The 13,152-nt window shown below is 37.2% G+C and overlaps 1 protein-coding gene across 2 annotated transcripts in view; it reads left to right on the top strand.

The window, feature by feature from the left end:
* LOC127839238 (myb protein-like) overlaps positions 1 to 13,152 on the top strand; it is a 57,815-nt gene that overhangs the window by 22,636 nt on the left and 22,027 nt on the right. For both annotated transcript variants that reach the window (XM_052367531.1, XM_052367530.1), the window contains exons 7-10: positions 2,105 to 2,232; positions 7,004 to 7,137; positions 10,318 to 10,866; positions 12,418 to 12,545. In XM_052367531.1, the coding sequence (XP_052223491.1) occupies positions 2,105 to 2,232; positions 7,004 to 7,137; positions 10,318 to 10,866; positions 12,418 to 12,545 (939 nt within the window). The remainder of the gene's footprint in view (positions 1 to 2,104; positions 2,233 to 7,003; positions 7,138 to 10,317; positions 10,867 to 12,417; positions 12,546 to 13,152) is intronic.

Raw genomic sequence — 13,152 nt, 5'->3', positions numbered from 1 at the left:
CAACTGGCAGTGAACTTGAGTGAAGCTCGTTATTCTGTAGCTGGCATCATACACAGCCTGTTAACATAAAACATGTTATATTACACTAACAAAATAAGACATATTTTTGTACATTTGTTCTTAGGTATTTGATAAAATGCTGATAAAATGTTTCTTATTTTGCTAATGTTAAAATTAACATACAGTTGTTTCATTAAATATTTGTGTTTAAAATAAATTTGTATCAAAGAAAAAGAATTGCATTTCGACTTGCACATAACTGAATGTTAAGCCATACCTGAACGTTGATGGTGGGAACGCCCTTTCGCCCTATGTAGACTTCTACATGGTTCACTGGCTTCTTGATATGCACATGCGTCCAATCGATTCCCATTTTTTTGAAAACTTACGATATTAATAAGTAAATAGATATTGATATAAATGGATTGTGATCGGTGCATTTATGTGCATTATATTGAATGAAAGTTCTGCCTTATGTCAGAAGTGATGCAATATGCTGATGTGTCTCAACTTGATAATCAAAAATAATGTCATCGTTTTACTATTGATAATATATGCAATAATATGTGCATTTGAGAATAAAATATTATTTATGTTGTTGAGTGTTTTATTAATTTACAAATAAAGTGCATTACAACAATGCACTTGCCATCAACAAATGCATATTCTACAGCATTTGTCGCAAAAACACATTTTGTATTGGAACTCAATTACAACATAAACAGACACAAGGACAGATGCACATATGGATTCAGGTGTACCCTATATCTTCTTAGCAGGGTGTATAATATACACATTAATTATAGCACCTTTTTTAAAATTAATAAACATTAATTCACATTACATTAAAGATCAAGAATAAAAAAATAATTAAATAATCATCATAATTTATATTGAAAATGTTTGGAGAAAAAAGGTCCCCGATGTAATTTCGAACCACCGACTAGTCGGTGAAATATAATCACGAGCACCGATGCGCTACCAACTGCGTCATGGCAGTGTAACTTTTGTCGGCATATACATATATATAGTTAAATTCCTACATCTATAAATAGATTTGTAATAGTAATGAAATCAAAATTTATGCATAGTAAATGTCTTGTAAACGTTTTCTAATAGGTTTCCCTTTTTAGAGAATATCAATTATTATAGTTTATGATACATGCAAATTATATGTTATTACTTTTTTATTCAAACAACAAGTATTATCCATAAAATTAGTGCATGTTCACGTTCATTAAGTTTGGAGATTATTTTCACGAAAGACAACAAACAAACGCGGAGAATTATGAATTTGACAGTTGTTTACAATAAATAAGAACAATTGCAAAATGAACACATCGCAAATGACTCACGTATCAGCGATCGCACCAAGTTCTTGTTTTGCACGAACGGCGTCGTACCAGCTGGAAATTTGACAACTTCAACTCTCTAGCTGTCAAAATATTATTGACCTGTGCACAGGTCTACATAGTTCTGGCTACCATAACTTTAAATGCCGCTTTTTTATGATTTTTGCCACGTTGCTCGGGAAAGTACACACTGCCAGGGCGACCGGAACTGGCAGAATCCGCATTGTATTGCGGCTCAACTATTCCTTGCAAATATTGGAAATAAATACGATTCCCGGTCGGGTTAAACGATACCGTTTGTAAAGTTCAATATCCCTATAAATCTCCAAAGGGTTGGTACGATCTAGATAACTCTTTCAATAATATTATTATTATTACGCAAGTAGCTCGTGCGGCGGCCATTTTGTAAAGTAAACGCTCAAACGACGTTACGTCATGATTGTATAGCGTAAGTCTAAACATTGTAGACTTAGCATTTGAGACTTATCTTACTGAGTCTGAGTCTAAAACTAACCATTTTATGTTTCGTGAATTAAGTTTTGTAAGGCTAAGTCTGAGTCTGAGTCAGAAACTGGAGCTGAGTCTAAGATTTGAGACTTACGTACATTGGTGAATACGGCTCCAGATTGGCTTGCTTAAATGTATGCATGGAAATGATAAATTGAGCGTATCTTGATATTTCTAATGCGTATATTTATATAATACGCTGATATGCAGCTTATCTAGAACGCTGTTTGTTGATGTGATTTCAGTGACCACAAGTTGCCTGAAGTGACTGCCAGCGGTGGATTCAGTGGACTGACCACTCTAGAACTGGTCAGTGGGACGAACTCGGACACCGGTGTCACCCCCATCAAGTTTACGGCACTTGGAGAGAAAAGTAACTACTTGCTGTTTGTACTAATGCACTTTTTATCAGTGTATAAGTGTTAAAACTAACCGCATATATTTTATGTTAAAGTGTGTATTGTGAAAAATATTTTGTTGTTACAGTATTATATATTTGTTTATGCCTCCTAAGCGAGGCATATAGTAATCACATCATTCATCCTTACATCTTTCATTTGGTCACTCCCAGGTAGTGGTTGCCCGTTTGATTGGGGAAACTCAATTTGGAAATTTGATTAAGCATAAGGGCAACTAGCTTTTAAAAAAGCTTGAAACTGTTTTCTGATTTTATATTTATACAAATATGTATTTATGATCGTGTTTACGATTTGTATTTGACAGAAAACGAATTGAAATAAAAAATAATCAATTGTACAGAAAAGGATTATGAAAATAGATAAACGAATCTTAATTGATTCTTAGTCGTTTTAGTTGTACCATTTTCCTCCGTTCTGGGGTTTGGTTTGAATTAGTATAGTGTGACCTTGAGTGTGGATGTAATAATAGAGTTTACATAAACACCGGTTTGGCACAGTGTCTATATAAATATGTACTTCCGTTGTAAAAAGTTCTGGAAAATGTCAGCTCCCAAAGGCGGATAGGCTAGGAAACACATGTTTATGAGCGACAGCACTCATAGTCATGCAATACCTTTACTTAAATCATGCAGACGACTCGTGATGCACATGTAATTGCCACAGAAATCTTGGCCAGGCAATTGGAAGAATGAGGATGGCAACCTGCTGTAATCCTCGTGGAAATTGTGCAACTTTGATAAATGCTAGCTTCAAATAAACAATGCTTATTTGTATCCTGTTAATTCTTTGTCTCGATAGAAGGGGCGCAAAAATTATGCAGCATGTACAACGTCGTGTCATTTGCATGTAAACAGGGTTCATACAGACCTTGAAAAGTGCTTGAAAATCTATGTTCTCCTTGAAAAGTGCTTATAAAGGCTGTGGAGTGCTTAAAAAGTGCTTATTTGCATAAACATACTTAAAAATGCTTAAAAAGTGCTTATTTTGTTTGGGCTTCAAAAATGCTTGAAAAATGTACTAAGGGTAAAAATATATATTTTCATATCTTTTCCATGAGTCCGAAGTCATAGTTTATTTTTTCCAGATTTATGACGGTTCCAATCTGTTTATACTGGCAGGTACTGGATTGGTACGGGTTTTAGAATGTAAGGGAGGCAACTACTACTTATCTGTCGCCAATTGGTTAACTTTAATTTTTTTGTACATAATGCCATTATGACGCTAACAAGTTGAAATATGCCAGTGAATAAGTGAATTTTTCCGAAAGGGTTGCTTTTGAAGTACCCTTGGGTTATTGACAATGCTGATTCTAAAGTCAAAGCATCTAGTAAAGTATGCAGAACATATATAGAGATGGCTAGTATGGGGGAATCCGCGTTGTAAAGCCACCAGAAGAGTGAACATTTAGAATACATATTCAATACAAATAACAAGTTTTGTTTTGGTATGTGTAATGCCTTTGGTCAATTACTATATCATAATGATATATTTTACTTTTGATTAAACAGTTGTTACGGTAGCAAGGTAGTGCAGACTGTTGTAAGTCACAAAAAATGTTGAGCAAGAAGAGACCAATTTAGCGAAAATGTCAGTATTGGACACTAAAATAATATACAGTTTTCAGTATGTCGGACTAAAAAAGTGCTTGAATAACGATTTTTAACCAGGTTTTTCCGAATGAAAAAACTGGTTACTAGATTGGTGGGCGGGAGCTGGTGGGCTGGCAAGCGGGCGGAACAAGCTTGTCCGGACCATAACTTTGTCGTTCATCGTGAGATTTTAAAATCATTTGGCACATTTGTTCACCATCATTAGACGGTGTGTCGCGCGAAAGAATTACGTCGATATCTCCAAGGTCAAGGTCACACTTTGAATTCAAAGGTCAAAAATGGCTATAAATGATCTTGTCCGGGCCATAACTATGTCATTCATTGTGAGATTTTAAAATCATTAGGCACATTTGTTCAACATCATGGAACGGTGTGTCGCACGAAAGAATCACGTCAATATCTCCAATGTCAAGGTCGCCACGACTAAAATATATTTATTTTGAAACAAACTTATAAAGGGGGTTCATTTTGTTTGTTCATTTCAAAAGTTCAGTTTGTGTTGTCTCCCTTTATCAGATTTTTTTTTTCACAATGAAAACCTGGTTTTGTGACAATTTTGTCCCTTGTTTTTCCTTGAAAAGTGCTTAAAAGTTCTTGAGTTTCACTCAAGAAATCTGTATGAACCCTGGTAAAGCATGGGTGTATAGATTGTTGTTTAAACACGCACACATCATGTCAGGTGATTTACGCATGTTTAGTGGAAGTATTTCATCAAATCTTTAAATAGCAACTTATGCCGAAATTCATTTTATACTTAAAATTGTGTTTATAAAGTTCTTGAGCACTTTCATGTCAATATTTACCAGAGTTTACTTTTACAAATGGAATTTACGGGATTATCGGGTAATGAAAAGAAACTGGAAAGTAGTAAGTATGCATCAATAGTGTCGGATTGATACGGATGTATTGGGGAATTGTTCGAGTCAGTATTATACTATCTATACTGAAAAGGTTTTAAACAATTAAACAATAATTTATAAATATTTCTTTATCGATGACTTTATAGTTGTTATTTTTAAAACTCATAGCATACCAAATGACGTAAATTGGCCTCTAAAAACGTAAAAAAATGTACAGAGGGGACAGTCCTCCCCACCCCATCGACCCCGGGGCGTCTGAAAGAAATCTTGTGGAAAGCACTGACGTGAAGAGTATATTCTCAGATTTAAAAGCGACAAAGGATGACAGCTTCTGAAAATATTTGACTCAAAACAATGCGGCGATTCCATGTTTTAACAACAAATACATGTAAAATGGAAAAATGATTTCCACTCCCTTGCCGTTGATGTACCTGGTGGGAAACAAAATAACTTATCATCATCCATGATATGTCAATAGACCATTTACTTATAGTTACAAACAATCATTGGGGACGCGGACAACGAAAACGAGCGAGGCATGGTATTGTAATGCGCATGGGGGTGTTAGAGGGTTAGGGTAAGGGTTAGGGTAAGGGGTCGGGTTTGGTTTAGGGTTAGCCTAAACCCTTACCCGACCCCTAACCCTAACCTAACCATAACCCATGGTTATCTCCCCTTTACCATGCCTCGCTCGTTGTCGTTGTCCCCTTCCCGAATTTATAACAATTTTATACATTGGAATAAGAATACTGAGAATTATGAATGCCTGAACTCAAGAGCTCATCTTATCCAGAAATATATGTAAGTTTTTATGAAATTGTCCAAAACTTATTTACAAATAGTTTTGAGTTAAATAACAAACTAATTGTTACAAAAAAGCTTGTAGTGGAAAGTAATTAACATGGAATCTTATCTGCAGGGAATAATCTAGAATTTACTATCTTTGGGTCCCTGAACTCGCAGATTTTAGACCAATGAGTCCCAGGCCAAAATTAATGAGTCCACCTTGAAAAAGAATGGGTCCCAAATTTTGAAAGATACCAAGTAATGAAGAAAATATGTCTAAATCACACTAGCTCAATAACTATACCTGCATTAAACTTTTAATAATCTCAAAAACTTGTTGAAACCAAAAAAAACAACAAATTCAGAGTTATCACTATCTTGTTTGCCTTCACATAGGCTATAACATTATCTGTTACATGAATGTAACCTGTTATAACATTTCAACTTGATTCAAATCGATGATAATATTATTGTTAACATCCGAATTGCGAGCTTGATAATATTATTGTTTAGGTCTGAATTGCGAGCCGTTGACCTACCAATATTGAAGTTTAGATTTGTTTGTTTTGGATTAAGCTTCAATACCTTATTTCGGAGGCATTTTTTCTGTATTATTTATGACTAAGTTACACAAAGTAAAAGCAGGTTTTCATCCGGGGACTCAAGAAAATATCATAACACATTCTTTTTAAAAGGTCGATTCTAATTGGTTCGTATTATACATCAGCGGCTCGACTAGAGCCAATCAAAAGACTTGCTGGAGTCTTCAAGCCTCATTCGGTTGAACTCAGCGTTCATTGCTACACTTTTGACTAGTACACAAGATGGTTCGTACTTATTGTGATTCGCATAAAGGTTAACGGATACAGTTCAGCAATGTGTCCTAGTGGATGCACATATTTCAAAATGATGCGTCTATTTCGATATTTGTGCGTCATAGACGTGGGACGCACATGTAGATTATTCCCTGTATCTGTTGCTACTTGTTGAGAGCTATCTTTTATTTTCAAGTGTTACTACTTGTAGAGAGCTATCTTTTATTTTCAAGTGTTGCTACTTGTAGAGAGCTATCTTAACTTTGAAGTTTTGCTACTTATAGAGAGCTATCGTTTACTTTCAAGTGTTGGTACTTGTAGAGAGCTATTATTTACTTTCATGTGTTGTTACTTGTAGAGAGCTATTGTTTATTTTCAAGTGTTGCTACTTGTAGAGAGCTATTGTTTATTTTCAAGTGTTGTTACTTGTAGAGAGCTATTGTTTACTTTCAAGTGTTGCTACTTGTAGAGAGTTATTGTTTATTTTCAAGTGTTGTTACTTGTAGAGAGCTATTGTTTACTTTTAAGTGTTGTTACTTGTAGAGAGCTATTGTTTACTTTCAAGTGTTGTTACTTGTAGAGAGCTATTGTTTACTTTCAAGTTTTGCTACTTGTAGAGAGCTATTGTTTACTTTTAAGTGTTGCTACTTGTAGAGAGCTACCGTTTTGACGGTCACGCCATCAACCAGTTACGGAGCCCCATACAGCTGATCCCCATCACGTCTCCTGTCACTTCCAGGCTCTCTGAGCCAGCCATACTGAGGGGAACCAAGAGGAAGAGGATACGGGTACACACTCTGACACACTGTTTGGCTGTCTTCTGAGTGCTTTCTGTGTTAACCTTTTAACACTCAGATTTGCATTTTAAATTGTTTGTAGTCCCTCAGAAAATCAAATTAAATGTTAGAACTTTTTACTAGATTCAGATTTTAAAGGATTCATTTCCAATTGTAAGATACTGATGAGCAGCAAACAGAATAAAACCTAAAGAGACTGTGAGTACCTTGCAGGCTGTTCTGGTTTTATGCTGGTTGCATATAGCCATTTTCACTTTGCTTCGGAGTGGGAAAGGATTAATGTTTACTAAAATTCTTTCATTGATACATTGATATTCATAGGTATATAATAATCCCCCAATCTTAAAAAGAATTGCATTTCAGTAAAATGTATTGTGCACATTTCAGTCCTTGGTATTGTAATTGGTCTACCAATTCTTAATCTGCCATTTTGTTTGAAAACAATAAAGAAAGAAAAAACGTAATACCTTGAGATCTGAGATATTATAAATGTATTTGAGCAGCGCAATGGAAAAACTGGGCTTAATGCATATGCATGAATTGACATCCCAGATAAGCCTGTGAAGTCCGCACACTCTCTGCCTATACTGGATTTTTAGCTCACCTGATTGCTCAGGTGAGCTTTTGTGATCGGTCTTTGTCCGTCCACATTTGTTGGTAAACACTAGAGGCCACATTTCTTGTCCGATCTTCATGAAACTTGGTCAGAAGCTTTGTCCCAATGATACCTCGGTCTAGTTCGAAACTGGTTCATGCCGGGTCAAAAACTAGGTCACTAGGTCAAAAAAAAGAAAAACTTTGTAAACACTGTAGAAGTCACATTTCATGCCCAATCTTCATGTGACTTTTTAAAATGTTTGTCTTAATGATATGTTGGTTGAGTTCAAAAGTGGTTCCGGTCCGTTGAAAAACATGGCCACCAGTGGGCGGGGCAGTTTTCCTTATTTGGCTATAGAGAAGCCTTGTGAACACTCTAGAAGTCGCAATGATATTTGGTCAGAACATTTGTTTTCTAGATACAAGATTTGAGTTTCAAAATGGTTCCAGTCCGTTGAAAAACATGGCTTCCGGGGGGCGGGGGGGGGGGGGGGTGCGATCGGTCTAAAAACATGGCCGGGGGGGGGCAGTTTTCCTTATATGACTATAGAGAAACCTTGTAAACACTCTAGAAGTCACATTTTTATGCCCCCAAAGGAGGGCAAATAGTGATTGCACTGTCCGTCTGTCGGTCTGTCCCTCACATTTTTTGCGTTTAGGTTTCGAAAAATGCTCATAACTTCTATGTCACTTCAGATGTAACCTTCATATTTGGTATGCATGTGTATATAGACAAGGCCTTTCCATACACACAAATGTTGACCCCTTTGACCTTGACCCTGAAATTAGGGTCCGCGTTTAGGTTTCGAAATCTGCCTTTAGGTTTCGAAAAAGCGTTTTTTCGGGGACATATGTCTTCCGACGGATACAGCTCTTGTTTGCCTAATCATCGTTAAACTTAGTCAAGACATTGGTTTTATTAATATCTCTGACAAGTTGGAAAATGGCTCAGATCGGTGAAATAAAACACTTTAGCTAACCTTATCAAAGTTGCTGAGAAGCTATATGGCTACAAGATCTCAGTCAAGCTTGATAATGAGCAAAATCGCATAATAAATGCCAGAATTGGCACTTATATTGTCAAAATTGTCATGATATTATACAAAATCCTTGTAAACACTCTAGAGGTCACAATTTTGTTTCAGATTTTATGAATCTTGGTCATAATATTTATTTCTGTGAGCAAAGTTTGATGTTTGGTCATGAGGGGTCAAAATATAGGTCGCCAGGTCAAATCTTACAAAAACCTCATAAACACTCCATACGCCAGAATTTTGGTTCAATAATGATGAAACTTGACCAGGATATTTGTCTGGACAATATCTAGGTCAAGTTTGACGTTTAGTAATGTGGGGACAAAATCTAGGTCATGGGGTCTAATCTTACAAAAACCTTGTAAACAGACTAGAGGCCATAGTTTTGGTTCAATAATGATGATACTTGTCCAGGATGTTTTTATCTCCCGCCATAGGCGGAGGGATATTGTTTTAGCGTTGTCCGTCCGTCTTTTTCCGTCCGTCCGGAGCAATATCTTGGAAGTGCTTTGGTGGATTTTATTGAAATTTGGTACGAGAATATATATATGGATAATAGGATGATGCACGCAAAATGGCATTGTACACCATCTGATAATAACAGAGTTATGGCCCTTTGTATCATGAAAAAATGCTTTTTGTGTGTCCAGAGCCACATCTTGGAAGTGCTTTGGCGGATTTCATTGAAACTTGGTATGAGTGTCCAGAAGCATATTTGCGGGGGATATCAATTCAACGAACTTGCGTGTTCTTTATGATATCTAGGCAAAGTTTGACATTGGGTCATGTGGGGTCAAAATCTTGGTCACAAGGTCCAAATCTTACAAACACCTTGTAAACACATGTAGAATTAGCATTACTTGCAAATGTTTACATGCAAAAAACCCATGCAAATGGACAGTACTCAATCAGAATTAATGATATGTTCACACTGCAAAAGTAAACAGCAGAGAACCAATCTAATATGCTCTAGAGTACTGAATTTTCAACAAAGCAATGAACAGGGTCTTGTAAAAAAGGTGAGCAAACTAGGGCCATCTTGGCCCTCTTGTCTATAAGAAGAGATAGTCTTTAAGTGCACCATATTTCAAAATGGAAATGCAAATCTGGGATAACACTTTACACTCATGCATTAAGCCCAGGGATTTGATTTGAAGCAGAATCCTTCTTTTTGATACAAGCATTTTGCAATTTTGTCAATTTTAACTCTTCCAAATTATCGTCCTTGCATCATTTTGATGCAAATGTTTCCATGAAACTAACATGAAATGTAAGTTTTATTATAGAAAAAGTTGTTTTTTAGCTAAGCAAGATATACTCAAAGTTATACAAAGCAATATTTTTAGAGCAATTAAATAATATCCGTAAACAAATAGATTTCAGTCTTTTGACCCCTGAAAAGTTCATTTGACCCCTGAAAACTTCAAGCACAGGGTCATTCGCCTCCTGGTTTTCAAAAACTATTGAAATCACTGCTTAATTTAAGCTCAGTTTTTTAGAATGAGGCATAATTTCTAACCAGAATCGCCACCATTTCCAGCCAAATCATAAGAAGTTGAAGTGTAAAAAGAGTTCGAGCCGAGTATCGAAGCAGTTGAAATGGCAGAGCATAGTGGAGGAACTGGACCGTAACCAGGGCCTGGCTAGTCCAGGGGCAGAGAACATTGACCCCGTGAAGAACTTGTTCCAGCAGTACAAGCACAGCAGTGACCTTCCCGCGAAGTTGGAGCGGAAAAACTCTGGAGGGTTCTGTGTTCAGCAGGATTGGGGGGTGGGGACGGGTAGTGCAAGTCTGGCTACCATGGACAATCAGTGCAACATGTTGAATGTTGCTGGCAGTGACGTGTATAGCAAGTGTGCCAGTGGGAGGGACGTGGAGAAGGGCATGGTCAAGTGTGAGCCTGGGCAGGACTCTGACATAGAGGAGATTGTTTTGACACTTGACAGCGGGCTGGGGGGCTCGGACTGTGCTTCCAGAGGTCAGGGTGTGTTCAGTGACGAGGACAGTGACCCCCGGGCGCCTAGACACTCCGGGGTTCTCACCCCCAAGGGTACACCCATCAAGAACCTGCCCTTCTCACCATCACAGGTAAGAAACTGGGGTCTGTGGATAAAAACTACAGCAATCATTTTTTGCCCGATAGTGAAAAGTACCAGTACCGTAACAATAGGAAAGAATTAGCACAAAAAACGAAATTTGTCGTCATGAAATATTCAGATTGGAATTATGGGTCTTTTTAATTGCTTAGTATAAATTTCACAAACTTAATCAAATATTCATTTACATGCATTTCAGCTTGAATTTTTCAGTTTCAGTGTTAGTTTTATTTGTTCACTTACAGATAATGCTCTTCTGGAATTACATCAACAAAATCTTCTCCTTTTGGGAATTTTTCAATCTGTCATTGGGAATTTAATAGTTTTTCATGAATAGTGATTTATTTTTTACGGGTACTTTATAAAGAAGGAAAAAAATTGCTGATCTAAATTTAATATAACAACTGATTGTCTCCTCTTCAATGTCATTATTGCATCATAAATTGTTCAAAACTTATAAAGCCAATACAGAATATGAAACAAGTGCTGAACTTGCAGTTTGTGTTGGTGGGACCCTCACCTGTATTGTTAAAGGGTTGATTGGTGTGGTCAGAGTATTTGGTCAAGATCCTGTAGATAGTGAATGTGTTACCTTATCAAATGATTTGTTGTGATATTTTACTGACTGAGCTGTCAGAGAGGGAAAAAGTATTCAAAGTATTGACATGAACAAGAAAAAATGTTTTAGGTTTTAAGTAATGGAAACAACAATTTCATCATGTTATTTTTATGCCCCCCAGTAGGGTGGCATATAGCATTTCAACTGTTTGTCAGTCCGTCTGTCTAAAAACTAACAATGGCCATAACTTTTGCAATATTGAAGATAGCAACTTGATATTTGGCATGCATGTTTATCTCATGGAGCTGCACATTTTGAGTGGTGAAAGGTCAAGGTCATCCTTAAAGATCAAAGGTCAAAAAAATCCAAGGGAAGTAACAAGCTTTAAAGGGAGATAATTTCTATTTATCATTAAGCAGGTACAGATCATTTTTACAAGGGAAGTAATATTTTTTAAAGGGATATAATAATAAAAAAAATTCAAAGGGGCGCAGTAGAGGACATTGTGTTATTTAACAAACACATCTCTTGTTTTTATATGTTACTTTTCTGCCATTGTTCAAAAATGTTTGTTGTAATCATCAGCTACACTATTTAAAAAACACAGTGTGGTTCTAATATGGGTCCCACTCTGGTAAAATGGGGCTTAATGCACATGTGTGTCATCCCAGATTAGCCTGTGCAGACTGACACTTGATACAAATGAGTCATGTCCTGAGAAAACTGGGCATAATGCATGTGTCTAAAGTGTCGTCCCAGATTAGGACTGCACAGGCTAATCTGGGACGACACTTTAGGCACATGCATTATGCCCATTTTTCTCAGAACACTACTCATTTGTATCAAGTGTCAGTCTGCACAGCCTAATCTGGGACAACACTTTAGGCACATGCATTATGCCCATTTTTCTCAGAACGCGACTCAAATGCATTTAGCCTTGTTTTTCCAAGAGCTGGACTCGAATGGGCAAGGTGTTGATTTCAGTTTCTGAACTCTCCGGAGATCCCCTATGGCAAAATGACGTCCACCCCTGTGTGCAACAAACATAACTCCTCTTCCTCGGGGCATGGCTCCATTCTCAACACACCCGACGTGAAACTCCGCGACAACAGGTGAGACTGTAGGGGGGTTTCTGGGCTTTATTTTGCAGTTTTTTGCTTTATAATTAATATATGAGCTGCTTCTGGGAAAACTTGGCTTAATGCATTAGTGTTTTTCCCAGGCCATTTTAGCGTGGCAAAAAGCCACGCGCCGCCCTCCCGGATTGCCACGCTGCCCTTTTCAAAGGCAAATTTCTCACGCGCCCTTCTTTTCAAAGGCAAATTTCGCCACGCGCCCTTCTTTTCAAAGGCAAATTTCGCCACGCGCCCTTATCGATAACATCTTTATTGCCTAACGATATAACTTGGTCCGCAATATAAGCGTCCTTGATTGTCTGTGACGCTCCGACTGTGCTTGATTTACTCGAGAGATGTCAACGTCTAATCGACTATATTTGAGCAGATTTAATCTATATACAGTGCTCGATTTATAGGTAGACTGCTCCAAAGCTGTGAATTAGTCATGCATGAATAACCCCGTGTCAGTATCAATCGATAATGCCAGAGGCTATGTTTTACCAAGCGCACTTTTCGGTCGACAATGTGTACTCCTCCACGATAAAATCGTTACTTAGGAGACTTTTGATGAAAAACTCGATGTTATTCCGTGGCAATTGTG

Source organism: Dreissena polymorpha, chromosome 1 (assembly GCF_020536995.1).
Source record: "Dreissena polymorpha isolate Duluth1 chromosome 1, UMN_Dpol_1.0, whole genome shotgun sequence".
NCBI lineage: Eukaryota > Metazoa > Mollusca > Bivalvia > Myida > Dreissenidae > Dreissena > Dreissena polymorpha.
This window is presented reverse-complemented; position numbering and strand designations above follow the sequence as displayed.